Here is a 19,986-nt window from a genome sequence, read left to right as displayed (position 1 = left end):
TAGCCCTGGAGACTAGAAGGCAAAGAAGGTGATATCATGTATACCATAAACAGAGAAGCTGACCCATGGGTCCAGTGAGAAGAAATCCCAGAGTCACAGCTATGCAGCAGGTCCAGTAAGCAGTCTGTACAAATTGTAACAGAAAGTCGGGAAAAATAAGTCCCAAGCAATATAGAGAAAGAACAAGAAATGAATTTTTTTATTGATGACAGTAAAGGACACAAATGTTACTTCTCAACAACAAAAGGAGAAAGGCACTTAGAAACTCCTGGGGAGGGACTTCCCAGGCAGTCCAGTGGTTAAGACTTCGCCTTCCAATGTAGGGGGTGCGGGTTCAATCCCTAGTCTGGGACCTAAGATCCCACATGCCTCAGGGCCAAAAAACGGAAACATACAATACAGAAGCAATATTGTAACAAATTAAATAAAGACTTTAAAAATGGCCCACAGCAGGGCTTCCCTGGTGGCGCAGTGGTTGAGAGTCTGCCTGCCGATGCAGGGGACGTGGGGTCGTGCCCCGGTCCGGGAAGATCCCACATGCCGCGGAGCAGCTGGGCCCGTGAGCCATGGCCGCTGAGCCTGCGCGTCCAGAGCCTGTGCTCTGCAACGGGAGAGGCCACAACAGTGAGAGGCCCACATACCACCAAAAAAAAAAAAAAAAAAAGGCCCACAACAAAAAAAAATCTTAAAAAAAAAAAAAGAAACTCCCAAGGAAGGATTGTAAAAGAGAACCAAGGTCAAATAGAAAACAAAGGAAATGGCTGCATGATTTTGAGTAATTAATAAAATATGCCAAAAACATAATCTGTTTGTCTGAATACAGTGAACATCCTCCTTAGAGTTGCACAAGAGTCATGAGTTCTAAGTGGGGAAGGAAGCTTGTTGTAATGTAAATGTTGCTGATTAGCTGCAATAGAATCAATGTATAGACTTAAAAACATGGTTAGAGAACAGGGCAGGATATAGACGTTAATCTTGATGATGTAAAAATAAAAGTGCAATAAATAAAAATAAAAGGGGGGACTGCCCTGGTGGCACAGTGGTTAAGAATCCACCTGCCAGTGCAGGGGACACGGGTTTGAGCCCTGGTCCAGGAAGATCCCACATGCTGCGGAGCAGCTAAGCCCGTGCGCCACAACTACTGAGCCTGCGCTCTAGAGCCTCCAAGCCACAATTACTGAGCCCACATGCCACAGCTACTGAAGCCTGCGTGCCTAGAGCCTGCACTCCGCAACAAGAGAAGCCACCGCAATGAGAAGCCCACGCACTGCACCAAAGAGTAGCCCCTGCTCTCCACACCTAGAGAAAGCCCGTGCACAGCAATGAAGACCCAACGCAGCCAAAAATAAGTTAATTTTTTTAAATAAATAAATAAAAATAAAAGGGGAGTATATGGACAGCTTGGGGTGCTGGTAGCCTCCTACATAATGGGGAGGGAGAGTGGTCAGACACTCTAAAGTTACCCCAAAAACCCATAGATGAACCAGTATTATGTAACTAGCAAAATTCAGGGCAGGGTAAAGTGAAGGGGGTGGTATAAATGAGATAAAGCCTCATCTTTCATTGTGAAGGGTCAATAAATAAATGTCAGGTGGTGATTCTGGCCAGTGGCATGACAGCAAGAGTATGGGTTCCATGCAGAGGTAACCACCAGAAGAGCTGAAAAGAAGCTATTTAAAAAGTGATTGCCGGAGGCCTCCCTGGTGGCACAGTGGTTGAGGGTCCGCCTGCCGATGCAGGACACGGGTTCGTGCTCTGGTCCAGGAAGATCCCACATGCCGTGGAGCGGCTGGGCCCGTGAGCCATGGCCGCTGAGCCTGCGCGTCCGGAGCTTGTGCTCCGCAACGGGAGAGGTCACAACACTGAGGGGCCCGCGTACGCGTACCGCAAAAAAAAAAAAAAAAAAAGTGATTTACGGAACTTCCCTGGCGATCCAGTGGTTAAGACTGTGCTTCCACTGCAGGGGGTGCGGGTTCGACCAGAGATCAGGGAACTAAGATCCCACATGCTGCAAGGCGCAGCCAAAAAAAATTAAAAATAAAAAAATTAAATTAAAATTTTAAAAAAAGTGATTCCCTTGGAGAAGAGTGAGACTAGGGAGGGGAAGGGTGGAACAGAGAAATGTTCCTTTTAATTATAAACCCGCCTGTGCTATATTGTATTTTTTTCCTATGTACATGTGTTACTTTAATTAAAAATCTATAAAGCAATTAAAAAATTAGTAGCCTAGATTGGAGTAGGAAGATGGTTTGTTCAGTTTCTCAGCTGTGTCTCCTGGATCTGTACATTTCTCAGGACAAAGCAACTTTTAATGCTGGTCTTCCCATTCTGGATTCTTGCCTTCTCCTAGTTTGGACTCTTTTGGGGGTACAAGGGGCTGCAGATAAAATAATTTGTTATAAGAATGATACATGATCATTCTACATTATAATATTGTAGAAAACCGAAAAATACAAATAACTCCAAAAAAAACTGCTAATGTTTTAATGTGTGTTTGCCCACAATCACATATTTATCATATTGTATGTATAGTTTGTGTCATTTTTATATAACAAGATATAAGCATTTTCTTATTTTTTTATTCTTAAGTAGTTTTTAATTTATATTTTATCATATTGATGAAATATATTTAAATAGTTTTATTTTAGGACATATTGTTCTATTGTAAATAGTGATGTGATAGCCTTTTAAATACACCCTCATCTACATCTCTGTTTGTACCTTTCATGTACATTGCTAAGTCAGACATTTTTCTGACACATTCTTCAGTTGCTCATTAGCTCTTAGGTGTTTTTAAAGAAAATTGTTTATGTTTCGTCCAGATTTCTTAGTTATTCTCAGCATTAGGGTTGGTCCACATCAGCCAGCCCATTATCAGAGCAGTAGTCCTGCCCCAGGACTGTGACATTTCAGGGATACAAATCACTTGAAGAAGGAAAAACTTGAATCATTCAGCATCTATGACCAGAAGCCATCTGAAATTTACAATAATGTAATTATTTGGAACTCTTAAAATAGAGCTAAAGCTTTACAAAGTAATTGTTAATTCTGATTATAATCAGTGTCACAAGCCTTCTTAAGTAGATTGTTATAATAAAATTGTGAGGCTTTCCTGGTGGCACAGTGGTTAAGAATACACTTGTCGAGCCCTGGTCCGGGAGGATCCCACATGCTGCGGAGCAGCTAAGCTCGTGCTCCACAAGTACTGAGCCTGTGCTCTAGAGCCCGCGAGCCACAACTGCTGAGCCCACGTGCCACACAACTCCTGAAGCCCATGCACCTAGAACCTGTGCTCCGCAACAGGAAAAGTCACTGCAATGAGAAGCCTACACACCACAAGGAAGAGTAGCCCCCACTTGCTACAACTAGAGAAAGCCCACACGCAGCAACGAAGACCCAATGCAGCCAAAAAAGTAATAAACTTTTTTAAATTGTGTTTATGATGAAAACATTAGTCATTAGTGCAGCGTGGTTGTGAAACCAAGGATCCAGCTGTGGGTGGGACTCTCAGTCAGTGGGAGGAGGAGGGAAGTATACAGCCTTGTAGAGTGTTCTGCAACAGTGATATGAAGCTATTAGGGTTTATATGAACTGTCTTTGATTTGTTTGCTCTAATATAATTTTATAAGCTGTACATGCAACATGCTAAAATGATAAACTTAATTTTGCTGCTGTTTTTGGCCAATGCACGTTATAAAAAGATGAAGAGAAGTACATACAATTATTTTAGCATTCTACTCAAATATTCTTACTTCATGGAAACAAGTGTCTATTTGTGCCATGGTTTTTCCTGCGGAAGAGCTTAGCTATCTCATTTACCCAGACCTGTCCATAAATGGCTTTTTTAGCCTCTTCTGTTAGAGTTATGGTATACCTACATTTACTAATCTAATTTCTCTTACCTTCTTACCAGGGAGTAAGAGTGCAAAAATTCAGTCAGGAATATTTGGAAAGGGATCCACTTATTCAAGACACAATGCTGAAAGACTTTTTAAAAAGCTGATACTTGACAGGATTTTGGATGAAGACTTATATATCAATGCCAATGATCAACCAATTGCATATGTGATGCCTGGAAATAAAGCCCAACATGTACTAAATGGGCATTTAAAGGTATGGTATTTTAAATGTTTATTTTATTATCTCACAATGAGTAGACAGAACTATTTTACTGTGAACTCAAGTGTCTTTTCCAAAGCTTATGGATACTGAATTTATATATACTGTCCTATATGAACATATTCTATTCTTCTTAATTTAGAAAGAGATCTTAAAATTGAACCCAAGTAATGTAACACCTGTCAAAATGAATTGAGTGGGTTGGTTGTCAGATCATTAAATCATCGTATATTCATTAAATAAACATTTATCAGAAAGCTAGTCTGTGCTGGCATGGGAAATATAAAGATGGAGAATATACAGCCCCGTTCCCGAGGGACTTACTATCTACTTGGCATAACAGAAGTACCCCCCAAAAATGTAATTAAGCATTAAATAAAGCCTCTATGTGCATTCACTCATTCCTGTGCTCTCATTTTCTCTCATAAAGGTAGACTTTATGGAAACGGAAAATTCCAGCAGTGTGAAAAAACAAAAAGCTTTAGTGACAAAGGTATCTCAGAGGGAAGAGATGGTTAAGAAATGTCTTGGAGAGCTTACGGAAGTCTGCAAATCTCTGGGAAAAGTTTTTGGTGTCCATTACTTTAATATTTTTAATACTGTCACTCTCAAGAAGCTTGCAGGTTGGTGTGTGTGAGTCTTCTGTTGCATGGCATAAGTTAATAGGCTAAAAGTTAATCTTGCTAAGGAACTTATCAAGAGCATTAATATATCTCAGTCTTTTTGATCTCTGAATTGAAAGCTCAGAAAAACAGTTTAAACTCATTCTTGAGATAAAATATATTTTTTAAGATATACACAGTAAAAAAAAAAGTAAAAAAAAAAAAAAGATATACACAGTACTTTGTTATTCAGACATATGGTATCATTTCAATCTTATACTTCAGTCTAATGCTGCATGTTAGGATGTGGATAATTCTAATCGCTAACACCAGATGTCACTTAATGAATTTGTGTGCCTTATTTGCCTGCCTTATGATGTTTAACTATGTGTGTACGTGTCTTTGCAATGCGGAGCTGAGTTCCTTTTGAAAAGAGATTTTGTTTTATGCTTCTCTGAATCCGGATCTAGCACACTGCTGTGTCTAAGTATTTTTTGATAAATCCTTGCTGACGTGAGTTATTTCCGTGGCTTCAGACAGCTCAACCCAGAATTCTAATAGTAGAGTCCCTGGAAAATAAGTTGGCCACATGGTTGACTGACTAGTGTACATTTCCTTCCACCCTCTTCCTTCATAAAAGCTTATAATCATCACTTCTCTCTCTTCCATTCCCACTCCTGCCACATACATTACAGTATTTCATCAACTCTAAATGCCACATGGTTATTTTATGGATTATTGAGAAAGAAAAAATTCTACTAATTAAACTGTGACACAGTGCTTTTATTGAAAGAGTTGTTTTTACTTTATTTAGATTTTTATCATATATAACTGTGCATATATGGAAAATGCATACAATCAAAGTAGATTGATTTAAGTACTTATAAAAATTCACATTCAAAACCTGACTCTTCTGAATTATTTTTTGAGTCAGTTGTCCATGTCTTTGTTTTCCCTCATGTCATCAGGAACGTTAGTGACACAGCCTTTTTAGCATGCTCCACTCTGTTCCCCAAAATTTTAATCAAAATCCTTGTCACCCGTTCTGATTTGATGGTGACACTTTCTTGATGATACCACAAAGTGTCCGCAGGAGGCTGCACGTCTCTCAGTAACACAAATGTAACACTGCTTCATCTACTTCAGGTCATGTAAAGCACTTGGTTGTTTCTTGCAAGAAACTGTGGAATTGTCATTTCCTCCAGGACATACAATTTGCTTTGTTAATGCCAAATTTATCCCCCATTACTCCGTTTCTGAGCTTTTCTGCATGCACAATCATTTTCTCAGTGCTAATCACAATCTAGTCTTTTCTAACACATTTCATGTGCAGTTCAATTCAACACGTGAGGAACCAGCACTGCAGTGGCGCTGTCGGCATGCCGGCAGCACTGATAGCTATGACTGAGATCTCACATGTGGAGGCAGTGACAGCACAGCTGCCATTTGGTCGTCAGCACTTGTAAGGCACCTCTTGACCTCAGGAATGCCAAAACGCAAAAAAAAAAGAATATATCTTAGAAACCATGAAATGTAGTATTTTGTTCCTAGGCTATTAGTGAAGTTTCCTAACTGGTCTCCTTATCTCCAGATGTGAACATGATATTCATTTTAATCTTCTAAATACTTGGCTAAAATTCCAACAGCTCTCCAGATAAGGTACAAATTCTATCAGGAATCTGCATTTCTTTTTATTTTATTTATTTATATTTTTTGGCCGCACCCTCACAGCATACAGGATCTTAGTTCCCCGACCAGGGATTGAACCCACACCCCCTGCAGTGGAAGCGTGGGGTCTTAATTACTGGACCACCAGGGAAGTCCCAGGGATCTGGGACTCCCCCACTTTATCTTCCAGTAACCCTTTCCATAAACCTCCTGGTCTGTCCCACAGGTCTGTTCTTTTCCTCTAAACGTAGAAATGATGTTACAATCACGGATTTGAAATCCACCCTTTACTCAACTCAGATACAAGGGAATTATTACTGCCTCACTGCCCATAGCCAGTGCATCAATAAATCCTACAGACCCAGCCTCCAAAACATGTCCGAATCTATTTCTTCTCTCTGTCTTCACTACTACCCGCTAGTTCACAGCGTCCTCTCTCGCACCTGTGGTGGCTTCCACCAGGCTCTGGTTTCCCCTCTTTCCCTTACAATCCATTTCCCATGTACAGCAGCCAGAGTGATCTTTAAAATAACAGGCTTGTCTAGCTATAAGACTGTTGTGCCTTCTCTACGCAGAAGACTCTTTTTTAAAAAAATTTATTTTATTTTTGGCTGCGTTGGGTCTTTGTTCTGTGCACGGGCTTTCTCTAGTTGTGGCGAGGTGGGGCTACTCAGTTGTGCGTGGGCTTCTCTTTGCAGTGGCTTCTCTTGAGGAGCACGGGCTCTAGGTGCACAGGCTTCAGTAGTTGTAGCATGTGGGCTCAGTAGTTGTGGTTCACAGGCTGTAGAGCGCAAGCTCAGTAGTCGTGAGGCACAGGCTTAGTTGCTTCGCAGCATGTGGGATCTTCCTGGATCAGGGCTTGAACCCTTGTGCCCTGCATTGGCAGGCGGATTCTTAACCACTGCACCACCAGGGAAGCCCTACGCAGAAGACTCTTAATGGCCTACTTGTTAAAGGCAGAGTACTTGCTTCACCCACGTGCAGAAAGACCTGAAGAACAGGTTTGGGTTGGGGGGAAGTAAGAATTCAGTTAAGGCCTTACTGAGTAGGGTATACAAATGTGGAGTGCAGGGGAGAAGTCAGAGCTGGAAATACAGATGTGGGCCTTTTCTGCAAACAAGCATCACCATACTTGTAGCTAGACAAGTCTTGGTTGTGAGAACAGTGGGCCAAGAGCAAAGTCCAGTTACCTCTCGGGCACACTGCCCAGGAACCCCCACTCCGCTTACCCCCATATCCCGTGCTCCCTCCCATTCTCGGCCCTGACTCCACGCACCTTTGCTGCTGGGATTGGACCACAGGCTCCTGCCCTCTGGGCCTGTGCGCTGCCTCTGTCGGCATTTAACTGCCTTTTAGAAAATCAGCCCATGTACCCGGTGCTCTGCAGTTAGTTGGCACTTAACAAACATGTGCTGAATGGGTGAGTGAGCATAAATTCAGTGGGTTTTCTCTGGGTGGTAATTTAAATTTCTAATTTTATGCCCATGCACAGAATCTTTATCGTCTGATCCTGAGGTTTTGCTTCAAATTGATGGTGTTACTGAAGACAAACTGGAAAAATATGGTGCAGAAGTGATTCCAATATTACAGAAATATTCTGAGTGGACATTACCAGGTTCAGTATACAGCCAAATATGGGTTTTCTGAAAGCCTCTTTTAATGTTAAACGATGCATCTCACTGGATTAGAATCATGTGGTTTCTGGCTTGTGTTAATGGTCCCTACACCTTGTCACACTAACATCCAGGTTCTCAGAGGAGACCCCAGTGGTGTGCCAGGCACCTCTTAGAGGACACCAGTGCTCAGGTCCCCCAGGGGAGACCCGTTACTGAACTTGCTAACAGGACCCAGAGGACGACCTTTGGGCCCAGGAGTTGCTTGTTCTGTTAAGGCAAGTGCCTGAGGAATCTGGAACCCTGGGTGCAGATCACATATCTGCCACCATCTCACTCTGTAATCCTCGGCAAGCCACACATAGCCTCTTTGTTTTTCAGTTTCTATGTCTGAGGACGGGAAGTGTTTTCTGACAATCATGTCTAAAGTTTAAGAGTGGAGTTTAAATGTTTTGGGAAAATGAACATGTAATTGGACTACTGGAGAATCTTATTGTTATTAGCCACTGAAAGAATATGCCCGAGTGAGTACATCATTAGTGGACGTTCCCAAAGGTTGCTGGTAGCCTGTCATGTAGCACCTCTAATTATGAAGCTCAACACTGAGCTATAGAAAGCATGGACGCAGGGAAAAATCGAGAACAAAGAAAAATTTCGTTGTGGGAGATACAGATGCAGGAGTCGGGTGCCCTCCTCCAGCGTATTGCCATATGCAGACTAGCCAAGTGAAATGTTTCCCTGTTTCTGTAATGGACCACGGGAGGGGTCCTTCTCAGAGTAGCAGGATGAGACATGAGTGAGCATGCATTTCACATTCTGTCTCTCCACGGTAGTGTTTTATCCATTGACAAAACGCCGAAGAGTCAGGTTTTCGTTAATTCCTCTGTATGGTAATTATTCCATAAATCCTTACTTCAAATACATTCACCTCTTAGTGGGAACTTAATGTTTGTTTAGTATAGTAACTTGTTTGGATAGGGATTTTTGCCCACGTAAGGTAGGGCTGCTCTGCAAAAACAGCCCACAGTGTGATCATGATCACTCCCACTTATTGAGGGAGGACAGAGCCAAGAGCTTTGCCTATTCTGTGTCATTCAATCCTTATAACACTGATTTTATTTTGTTTTTTTATTTATTTTTATTTTTTTTAATTAATTTATTTATTTTTGGCCACGCCACATGGCTTGCGGGAGCTTAGTTCCCTGACCAGGGATTGAACCCAGGCCCACTGCAGTGAGAGAGCCCAGTCCTAACCACTGGACCTCGCTGGATATTCCCCAACACCCATTTTAGAGGGGAAAAGTGGTGAGGCCTTTTCATTTCCTCAAAGTCCCCCAGCTGGGATGACAGCACACTTCACCCGAGCTGCACTGTCTGCCTGTGTGCCCTTCCTACCATGCAGTAAGGTAGGGTAGCCTGAGGGTGAACCAGACCAGCCAGGAAATATCTTCAGAAAATGAAGACCTGGTCACTGTTAACCTAGAAGGAGATTTCGTGCTTTGGGTGTGCCTTGGGTTGCAAATACCTATGGAAATTACCATCTTCTTTGCAAATGTGTGCTTTCATACAGACCCATTTCCTGCATAGTATGTGAAATGTTCACAACTATTATGCGAAGAAGAGTAAAATGTGGTCTAGAATTTTCTGACAGCCATTTACTAAGTAACTATCGCCCAAAGATGAGGTGCAGGACATAGTTATGTTTTCCTTATGTTGGACTTATTTTTTCAGCATGTGTAGAACTATAAATAAAATTGTCTTTTGTTTAGCACTTTATACTTTTCAAAGAACTTAACAGGATTAATTGCCCAAACAATAACAGGGACGTGGGCTACAGAATGTGAGCTAATAAAACCTGACATCTCTGGTTAAGTTAAAGAGCATCACACGTTTTCTTAATGAACTCTGAACCCCTTACTTTAAAAATAAATTGCCATTGACTACTTTGGGGCTTTGCGAAATAAAAGAAGTGCTCAGTTCTTGTGGGGTGTTTGAATCCAAATGGCAAGATGCTACAGGAAAGCAGCTGGGCTTTGGCTGAACTGCACCCCTGTGCTGTGTATCTCCGCGTAGACTGTAACCACACTTGGATCAGAATGGCATCACGGGTAAATGTCTGCATTGTCCATTTGTAGCTGAGGACGATTCCTCACGGAGAAGCCCCTCCAGCAGCAGAGGCACTGGAAGAAATGCCCCTGAGGAGCTGGATGAGGAAACACCCATATCTTCTCACTACTTTGCAAATAAAACCAAAAACGAAAGAAAGAGGAAAAGGATGCCAGCCTCCCAAAGGTCTAAGAGGAGAAAAACTGGTTTCGGTGGTTCCAAGACAAAAGGGTAAGTTCTGCCACCTTTTCTGCAATGTAGGGTAGAAGGGAGAAAAATATAAAAGTACAGCTGCTCTGATTTGCTTTGAAGCATTTATTAAAGTAAGCCATTGCCGTTGTTAAATGTTGCCTCTCCCGTTTGTGGAGTGAGGATTAAGGTCTGATCCCAAACAAAAACATTTGTTTCAGATTTTTAAGATATCTACTCCTAGGTTGATGATCAAAGTTTTCTAGTTTGCAAAAACTTCTCCAATTTTGACATTACCTTAGGAAAAAAACTTTTTTTTTTCTGCCAGTTGCTCTTAAGTGAATTTTCCACCTATAATACTGTAAATCATATACTAGCTGAATAAACAGAGGGGGTTTTGTTTTTTTAAAGTTTCTTTTTATTTATATATATTTTTTTGGCTGCGTTGGGTCTTCGTTGCTATGCACGGGCTTTCTCTAGTTGGCGGCGAGTGGGAGCTACTCTTTGTTGCAGTGCACGGGCTTCTCATTGCCGTGGCTTCTCTTGTTGTGGAGCACAGGCTCTAGGCACACGGGCTTCAGTAGTTGTGGCACGTGGGCTCAGTAGTTGTAGCTCATAGGCTCTAGGGCGCAGGCTCCGTAGTTGTGGCGCATGGGCTTAGTTGCTCCGCGGCATGTGGGATCTTCCCGGACCGGGGATTGAACCTGTGTCCCCTGCATTGACAGGAGGATTCTTAACCACTGTGCCACCAGGGAAGTCCCAACAAAGGGTTTTGTTTTCTCATCACCCTTATGCTTTCGCCAATACTTGCCACACCGCTTCTATTGCTGCAGAATCTGCAGGGCCTCCACCCGGAGGCTCCGCACACTCCCTGCCATTCAGTAACACCTGGGAGAGCCAGCCTCCCAAGCTTTGCAGGGTAGCAGAGAAGAGGCCACAGCAGGAACCCCAAGAGGTCAGTCCAGCCCCGCCATCTTCCCTTTCCTACATCTGCCTGGCTCCTAAGCTGTGTTGCATCCACTTTGGGTGCTCTCTGCTTACCAAGGCGGAACAAAGATAGCACTACTGTAAGGTCCTGGTGACAATCCGGGCAGCGTCTTATTTCTTCATAATCACACTGCTTCTGACAGCCCTTTTTTCCTGTTTTCTGCAAGGACATGCTCTGCCCTTGCCTTGTAGGTAAGGTCTGGTAGGGTTGTGACCACCCCATCAGTCTGGAGAATGTGGCCCTAAGCATTTATGTATTGTAACAGAAATGCTTACAGGAAAAGGGAACAAGTCCTCAGGAAACTTGTGCAAGCTGTTGTGGTTTTTTTTGTTTTTTTTGGTTTTTTTTTGCGGTACGCGGACCTATCACTGTTGTGGCCTCTCCCGTTGCGGAGCACACTGGACGCGCAGGCTCAGCGGCCATGGCTCACGGGCCCAGCCGCTCCACGGCATGTGGGATCTTCCCGGACCGGGGCACGAACCCGTGTCCCCTGCATCGGCAGGCGGACTCTCAACCACTGCGCCACCTGGGAAGCCCTGTTGTGTTTTTCTTTTTCAGTTTTTCTACCTCTTTTCCTTCTGGGTAATAAAGACCAAAAATTGAGTGGGGGAAAAGAAAGGAAGGCAGATGTTACCAAATTGTTATTTCCTTGTTAAGTCCATAAACAGACATCTTGTATGTGCTAATCCTTCTGTTGGGGTACAGAAATTAAAGGCATTAGTAAATATTAGTTTAATTTTGTGGGTTTTATTTATTTATTTTAATTCCATTTAAACTTTTTTTTTTTTTTTAATTTTATTTATTTATGGCTGTGTTGGGTCTTCATTTCTGTGCGAGGGCTTTCTCTAGTTGTGGCAAGCAGGGACCACTCTTCATTGCGGTGCGCGGGCCTCTCACTATCACGGCCTCTCTTGTTGCGGAACACAGGCTTCAGATGCACAGGCTCAGTAATTGTGGCTCATGGGCCCAGTTGCTCTGCGGCATGTGGGATCTTCCCAGACCAGGGCTCGAACCCGCGTCCCCTGCATTGGCAGGCAGATTCTCAACCACTGTGCCACCAGGGAAGCCCCTATTTAAACTTTTAAAAGAATAAAAAAAAAAACTTTACCCATTTATTCTACACCCACCCCACTCCAACCTCTTGCAACCACCAATATGTTCTCGCATCTACAAACATGGTTTATATATATGTATATATATATATTTAGGTTCCACATGTAAGAGAGTTCATACAGTATTTGTCCTTGACTTATTTCAGTTAGCATAGTGCCCTCGAGGTCCATCAATGTTGTCACAAATGGCCAGATTTCATTCATTTTTATGGCCGAATAATAATTTTTGTGGTTTTTAGTGTGCAAGTGACCTGCAGACGCTCTTCAGTAGGGACATTTTCTTATTTTCTTCATTTATTCCCCCATTTTGGGAAATACTCATTTCCTCAGGCACTCACACAGAGTAGAAGACCTTAAAAGGCCTCTGTCCAACTCCCTGGGATTTATCATGAGAAAGCTGAGGCTTCCTGAAGCTTCCCCTGGGGAAGGTTTACGTGAAGCTGTCCCCAGCCTGGTACCAGTCTCACAGGTAGGACTGGACACTGGCTCACCCAGGCCTGCCTGGAGCACTTTCACTGTTGCACGTGGTCCACGGAGATTCCTGAAAACCCATCATGATCTCCTCATTGTTGCTAGTTAGAACAGAGTAAACCATTGGCTCTCTTATTGTTTTCACAACTTTTGTTGATAAGATGGAAGCACTTTGCCCTATGGCCTAGAACCTAAGCTAGTAAGTAGTAAAACTCATATTTGTCCAAAAGCCAGTACCACTTTTGTTTTTGTTTCTGTTTCTGTTTCTTGCGGTACGCGGGCCTCTCACTGTCGTGGCCTACTCCCGTTGCGGAGCACAGGCTCCGGACGCGCAGGCTCAGCAGCCATGGCTCACGGGCCCAGCCGCTCCACGGCATGTGGGATCTTCCCGGACCCGGGCACGAACCCGTGTCCCCTGCATCGGCAGGTGGACTCTCAACCGCTGCGCCACCAGGGAAGCCCCAGTACCGCTTTTGATGCTAGTTTTTAATTAGCCCGTGTGTTTAAGGTGGGATTATTTTCTAGTCCCTACTGGCTAAAACCAGGAAGTAGTGTAACTTTGCTTTACCCTGTAGCAGCCTCTTGGTATCTGTGCCCCGTTATCCTCGTTTCCACTGAACCACTCTGCAAGGTGGCTTCCCATGTGTCCAGGCTGCTCACCTAGCTGAGGATCCACACAGCCACAAAATAAACATGGCTCTTTGCCAGAACCCTTAACACCCCACCCTACCCTCAGAGTTTCACATCTTCAGAAGAACACGCAATGAACTGGTTGTGTTCTGAGCTCTGAGTGGGAGTAAAATGGATGACTCTGGTGAAATAGAGGCTGCTGAAGGCAGATTCATTCTGCAAATCAACATAAACAGCAGGTTTTTGCTGGGGACTTAATATCTCAGCAGGAAATCAGCATAGGGAAATTTAAGGCTGCTTCTCTGCTGGTTTATCACATCTTTGCCAGTTCTGCAGTAAAATTGCCCTCGAGCAAGAGTTTTTAAAAAACCACTCTTCCCTCAGCCCCACCAAAATGTCATTAGCAGACTGGTGGCCCTCATACCCAGGCCCCTAAATTCAGAGATCAGATCGGAGGCCACTTGTGTGCCTGATGGTAGGGAATTAACACCAGGCATGAATTCAGCCTGGTTACAATGGGGCGGGAAATACTCGTTTAGGGAAAGGCTAACATGCTGACCCTGTGATTTTTTTTTTTACCATTTATTTTCAGCGGAGAGAAAAAGCTGTTATCTTCAGATCAGTGGGGGAAGTGAGGTGCTGGAAGGACTTTGTAATAGGCTGTGGCAGGGGCCTCTCACCCTTTCTTATTTTTTATTTTTATTTTATTTTGTTTTTGCGGTACGTGGGCCTCTCACTGTTGTGGCCTCTCCTGTTGTGGAGCACAGGCTCCGGATGCGCAGGCTCAGCGGCCATGGCTCACAGGCCTAGCCGCTCCGCGGCATGTGGGATCTTCCCAGACCGGGGCACGAACCTGTGTCCCCTGCATCAGCAGGTGGACACTCAACCACTGCACCACCAGGGAAGCCCTCACCCTTTTTTAAAGGCAGTGAGTGGGAGGTGAGAACAGGCAGATCTTGGAATGTAGACGAGCGAGCAAGCCCCTGGCAACAGGGCCCTGACAGAGATGTGCCAGGCCCCCGCTGCTGCGGACCCGGGGAACCACATCTGCAGCCTTCCCCTCTGCAGGAGGAGGCTCGCTCTGCTCTTCTCTGCTCTGCTCTGCTCTGTCTCCACCCACCCACAAAGCCCCCTTCCTCTGGACTGTGGGAGCACAGTAATTCCACAGTGTCTATTGTCTGGGCATTGAGGCCTTAAAACAAGGTATTCTCACTTCCTTTCTGTGGTCGGAGTAGATGGGAGCATGGATCTCAGCTCAGATGCCTGGAGGGAGGCGTGGGAGAGGGAGGGGTCTGTGAAAGGGTAGAGAGAAGGCACATGGGGTTGGGCTCAAGTCACAGAATCCTTGACGTTTTAGGAGGACAAACGTAGGACAAATTGGTGTAAACGGTGACGGTCATTTACTCCTTGAATTGTAAAGGAAACTGACCCCATCCAGGGCCATTATAGGCAGAAAATGCAGAGACATGGAACACCAAGGAAAATCATGGATTATATAGCTGCATGCAGGTTAAGAGAAAGAAAACTGTTCACTTTTGGTTTTATTTGACATTTTAATTTTCTTTTCTTTGTCGCATTTTAGGGGGTCCAGCACATGCAGAAGGATACCTTCTAAAACTAAACCCTCCAGCATATTTGGACCCAGTTCATCTTTGCATGGCTCTCAAGCGGCATCAGGAGTCAGTAGAAAATTGGGGATTATGGCTCCACCAAAGCCTGTAAATAGGCCGTTTCTTAAGCCTTCATATGCATTTTCATAACAACCAAATCTCATCTCAGTGTACATAGATCTTAGTTGTTGTTTGTCAGCATCTGACCATCTGTGAATATAAAGCTGTTAGTTTCATAATACCATTTGTAATTTTTATCCATATCTATTAATATTTAAATAAGTGCTTGGGGTGACAGTTCTTATTTTTAAAATAAACATTTTCTTTTGAAACGCATGCATGATTTGCTGCCACTGCAAGTGTTGTGGCCGTCGTTTCTCAGAACATCTGAAGCAGCAGCTGAATCATCTCAGTGAGAGAAATTTTAAGTACAACATCATGAAACACAGAAGCCAAAGAAAAAGATTTGCATGGGACAGCATGAAACTGTAAAATTTTTTGTAGAAGACAACGTAAACAAAATTAAAACATAAATGACAGAGGAAAAAGGGGAAAAATATATGGCAAAGGATTAATATCCATAATATACAAAGAGTATCTATAAATCATTAAGAAAAAAAAGACAACCTAGTAGAAAAATGAACAAAGGATGTGACTAGGCTGTTCTCAGAAAAGGAAATGCAAACAGCCCACAAATATGTGAAAAATGCTCCATCTCCCTCATTAAAAGTACCAATTAGAACAATGAGTTGCCATTCTCTTGCCTAGCAGATTGTCAGCACTTAGATGATATTCCGAATCTGGGGTCCACAAGAACAGGGTCAAATGTTAAGAATGTATTAAATGCTGGTGACGTCCTTTAGCATCAGGGAAGCCTTACTTTTCAAGACCCCTCCCTGAATCAGCTAATGAGCCAGCAAGTCTCATAGTGTTTTGGCACCTCTTTTCGGACTTCCAGTCCCTCATTTTTGGAGACATCTTTTCTTAGCTGTCATGCAACCTTGGTGACACCTGTTTGGTGTCCCACTTCTCTCCTTGACCTCCGTCAAGAGGGTAGAGCTGAGGAGACATTGCCTGGGCCAAAGGTGTTGGAAGACGGAGTTGGCTGGAAGTCTGTGGCCTTGGCCTGGAGACGGTGCTGAGGCAGACCCTGCACCCACCCCTAGGGGCCGCCCTTGTAGCTGCACGCCTACCTCTTGCCTCCTCGACCTCCACCTGGGCCCTTGGTCCCTCGTTTAATGCAAGAGACTGGCCAGACAGGAGTCTGCTGAGGGCCATGCACTGTTAACCTCCAGATGCCTTCAAGAGCTGACATTTTCAGGAACCATCTTTCCGGCAAGCTCTGACTCAAGTGGCCAGAAGAACCTTCTTGGGGTGAGGAGAGGAGATGGAGGGCAAAGTAGCCAGTAGTCGAGGCTGCTGGGATAATGTCGCTGGCCTGAGGTCGCCTTGGAGAGCTGGCAGTGCACGAGGGTGTCTGGCAGGAGGTCACACCCTTCTACCTTCAGCAGCTCTGGCTTTGGGGACAGAGTGGGTAGCCTCTGCACAGAGCTGATGCCACAGACCTCAGGTCACTTCCCGGCTCTGACCTCACTCGTTTATTCATTCCTTTACTGAGCCCCTCTTCTGCCCGGACTCTGGAGCTAGCTGTGCCCTCGGCAGTGCCCACTCTGCCTCCAGGGGCTCCCAGAGCAATGGGGAGGACAGGCAAAGGCAGTGCAGTGGGAGCCCCAGGATGGAACGCAGAGTCTGTGAGCAGGGCCAGCACCACCCCCACCCCTGTCACCTACGCCTTTCACCAAGCACTGAAGAGGAACTCGCTGCAGGAACCTGAAGCCTGGAGACCTTAGGGTAGCCCGGGGTCAGGCAGGCCCCACACCCACCTCTTTAAAAATGTTGGGTTGCGGGGCTTCCCTGGTGGCACAGTGGTTAAGAATCCGCCTGCCAATGCAGGGGACACGGGTTCGAGCCCTGGTCCGGGAAGATCCCACATGCAGTGGAGCAGCTAAGCCCATGCGCCACAACTACTGAGCCTGTGCTCTGGAGCCCGCGAGCCACAGCTACTGAGCCCACGTGCTTAGAGCCCGTGCTCCGCAACAAGAGAAGCTACCACAATGAGAAGCCCACGCACCGCAACAAAAGAGTAGCCCCCACTTGCTGCAACTAGAGAAAGCCCGCACACAGCAACAAAGACCCAGTGCAGCCAAAAATAATTAATTAAAAAAAAAAAAGTTGGGTTGGAGCAGTGTCTGTTCAATTTCTCAGTAACCAGGAGCAGCCACAGAAAATGCAAGCAGCCTCCTTCAGTTCAGCCTCCAGCTCCCAGAGAATGCAACCGTATCCATACAGCGCCATCTTAGGAGGACAGAAGCACACGGACTTTCCCTGAACCAAAACTGGGACCTCTGGCAGCTGAAGACAGAGATGGTCATGGCGAAGCCAATCCAGGCTGGGCGCTGGTAGGGGTCCTCCATGAGCGCCGAAATCACCACCACCTGGGAGGAGGGGTGGGGACAAATCCACGAAGGAGCTCCAGCCTAGGACCCTTCACTGGCCCACCCTCCCCAGGTACAGGTAGGCCTGAGGGTGGGGGCTCGGGCTCTCCCACCCTCACCATCACCCCTCTGGAGGGCACAGGAAGGATTAGAATCTGACTCTCCAGCTATATACATACCTTCCCCAGCCCCTCTCCCACCATGAGAACTTGCTCCAGAGAACTGACAAGTCCTTGCTTATCTCCAGGGACAGGGAACCCACTATCTCACTGGAAGAGAGCAAACATGGAGAGCCCGGTCTATGCTGAGGGCTGTTCAGGCATTTTCACACACAGTAATTCACTTCTTTAATCCTTCCACCAGCCCTGGGAAACAGGCACATATCAGTCTTTTTTTATGCAGAAACTAGAGTTCAGAAAGGTTATGTAATTGCCCAAATCCACACAGCTAGGAAATGGTGGTAATTAGGGTAACATACATCTCAGTTTGCATCTGCTGCCCAGGTGTAATAATTAAGACAGCTCCCTTTCATTCTTGAAAGTGCTCCAGTTTAGAAGATAAATTATAAGGAATCCAGGTCTATGCTCTTTCCCTGAACAATCCAACCTCCTCTCCCAACCCCATTTTTCCAGCCAAAGCCCCAGCTGTGGTTTTTTATCCAGAAGAGGAAGTGGAGGCTGTGGTCCAGGCCCTCTTGCTCTTCTTAAGAAACTGCTTCTCCTCCTACAGCTTGGAGCTGCTCTGAGCCCCTAAGGCCCACCCTGTGCTTGGGAGGCTCCCAGAGTCCCCACCCTGGCTCTCCTGCTTTGAGCAGCAGCCTGGGTTGGTGGCAGGGGTGAATCTCACCCAAGCCTGTGCCCCCATCCTGACAGAGGCCCCTGAGCAGAGGGACAATGGCCCCTAAGGCCTTTAGTGGAGGCCAGGGTGGAGTCCCCAGGAGGCTCCAGCAGTCACTTCTGACTCAAGGCAGAAATCATGTCCCGCACGTGGCATCACAAACAGGATTTGGAGAAGCAGGCTGGTGGGACGTGCTCGGGGGACCCAAGCCTCTACCGGCCCCTGCTAGGTGCTCCAGGCCATGGGCCCAGCCCCCATTTGCTAGGAGTCAAGGGCTCAATTTCCACAGTTGTGCCAGACACCACCAGAGCTACTAAGACAAGTACCCTTGGCCTTTAGAAAGCTCCTGCCTTTTAAAAAACACTCACTCTCCTGTTCTCCCCACCCCCAGACCGGCTTTCCTCAGCCAGACCCATGTTCCATGTTGGCAAGAGAAGAAGGAAGAAGGAAACCGAATCCCATAGAGGTTAGAGTGGGCTGCTGGGCCCCTGTTCTGGTTGCGGGGCAGAGGACAGAGGACAGGACAAGAGGCTAGCCGGATGCCTGAACTTGAGTCCACACAACCAAGTGGTTCTGAGGAAGGGAGGCATTTCCCAACCAGGGAGGAGGGCCTGAGGCCGTGTCCCTACTGCCTGCAGGTGTGGGGGATGGGGTTTTGGTGTCATCACAGCTTGACTGCGTGGTTCCAGCATCCCACAGAGAGTTTGGTGAGCATCAGTAGCCTGGATGGCCCCTCAGCCTACTCAGGGGGCCTCTGTCTATCCCTGTGGGTCCCACACACACGGCCTGTCCTGGTCCCACGTATTCAGCCTCTGCCAGGAGCCTTAAGCTCCCACAGAGGTCGGGCCTCGGCCCCTGCCCAGCTCTGTGTGGGAACAGAGCACACAGGTCCTTGCGTCCCCCTCCACAGGGCAGGTGACTGGACATCCAGACCCGGTGACCTTCACTGCTCTCGGGACAGGTCTGAAACCCCAGCCTGGAAGGAGGCGTGTTTGAGAAACGAGACCTGCGGCCAGAGTCCCTCTCACGGCTAGCACCCTGGAGCTTCCTCCCCAGCAAGGGGCCCCCAAGCCTCTCGTGACCTGGGGAGCAGGGATCCCTGCTAACCTCAAGACGGAAGCATCAACCTCTGCGGTGGCCGTGGTTTGACAGTTACTGCGAGAGCAGGCCTCCCACGCCAGCCCCACGAGCCTACCACGTGCAGGCCACACGTGCCCCACCACGGGAGACCGCCATCCACTTGTCACCGCCTGGTCCCGGTTCCCAGCCCAGCGGTCCTGCTTCCTTCGCACTCGCTGGGTGACCTTTGCAAGCTCTGTGGCCTTTCTGAGCCTCAACTTCTCATCTGCACGGTAAACGTAGCCGCTGGCCCTGCCGCCCGAGCTGGTTGCCAGCACCTCTGGTCAGATGTCCCACAAATGTTTGCTGGGCCAAACACAGAGACCCAGGCATGGCCCTGGCACTCGGCGAGGTCACAGTCAGGGAGGGAAACAGCGATCGCTCACCCCGGGGGAAGGAGAGGAGAAGCAGCATTGGGGTGTGGGGG

At 46.2% G+C, this 19,986-nt stretch overlaps 1 protein-coding gene across 2 annotated transcripts in view; it reads left to right on the top strand.

The window, feature by feature from the left end:
* The window catches only part of BLM (BLM RecQ like helicase), a 64,008-nt gene extending 48,717 nt beyond the window's left edge, over positions 1–15,291 (top strand). Inside the window, exons 17-21 of one of the 2 annotated variants that reach the window (XM_065871474.1) lie at positions 3,914–4,113; positions 4,550–4,742; positions 7,882–8,004; positions 10,138–10,339; positions 15,081–15,291. In XM_065871474.1, coding sequence (XP_065727546.1) covers positions 3,914–4,113; positions 4,550–4,742; positions 7,882–8,004; positions 10,138–10,339; positions 15,081–15,258 — 896 coding nt within the window. In that variant the 3' untranslated portion in view covers positions 15,259–15,291. The remainder of the gene's footprint in view (positions 1–3,913; positions 4,114–4,549; positions 4,743–7,881; positions 8,005–10,137; positions 10,340–15,080) is intronic. The other variant, XM_065871475.1, reaches the window with a different exon arrangement.
* Positions 15,292–19,986: the final 4,695 nt, after the last annotated feature.

This window comes from Phocoena phocoena, chromosome 2 (genome assembly GCF_963924675.1).
Source record: "Phocoena phocoena chromosome 2, mPhoPho1.1, whole genome shotgun sequence".
Lineage (NCBI taxonomy): Eukaryota > Metazoa > Chordata > Mammalia > Artiodactyla > Phocoenidae > Phocoena > Phocoena phocoena.
The sequence above is the reverse complement of the archived record's forward strand: the minus strand, read 5'-3'. Positions and strand labels throughout refer to the sequence as shown.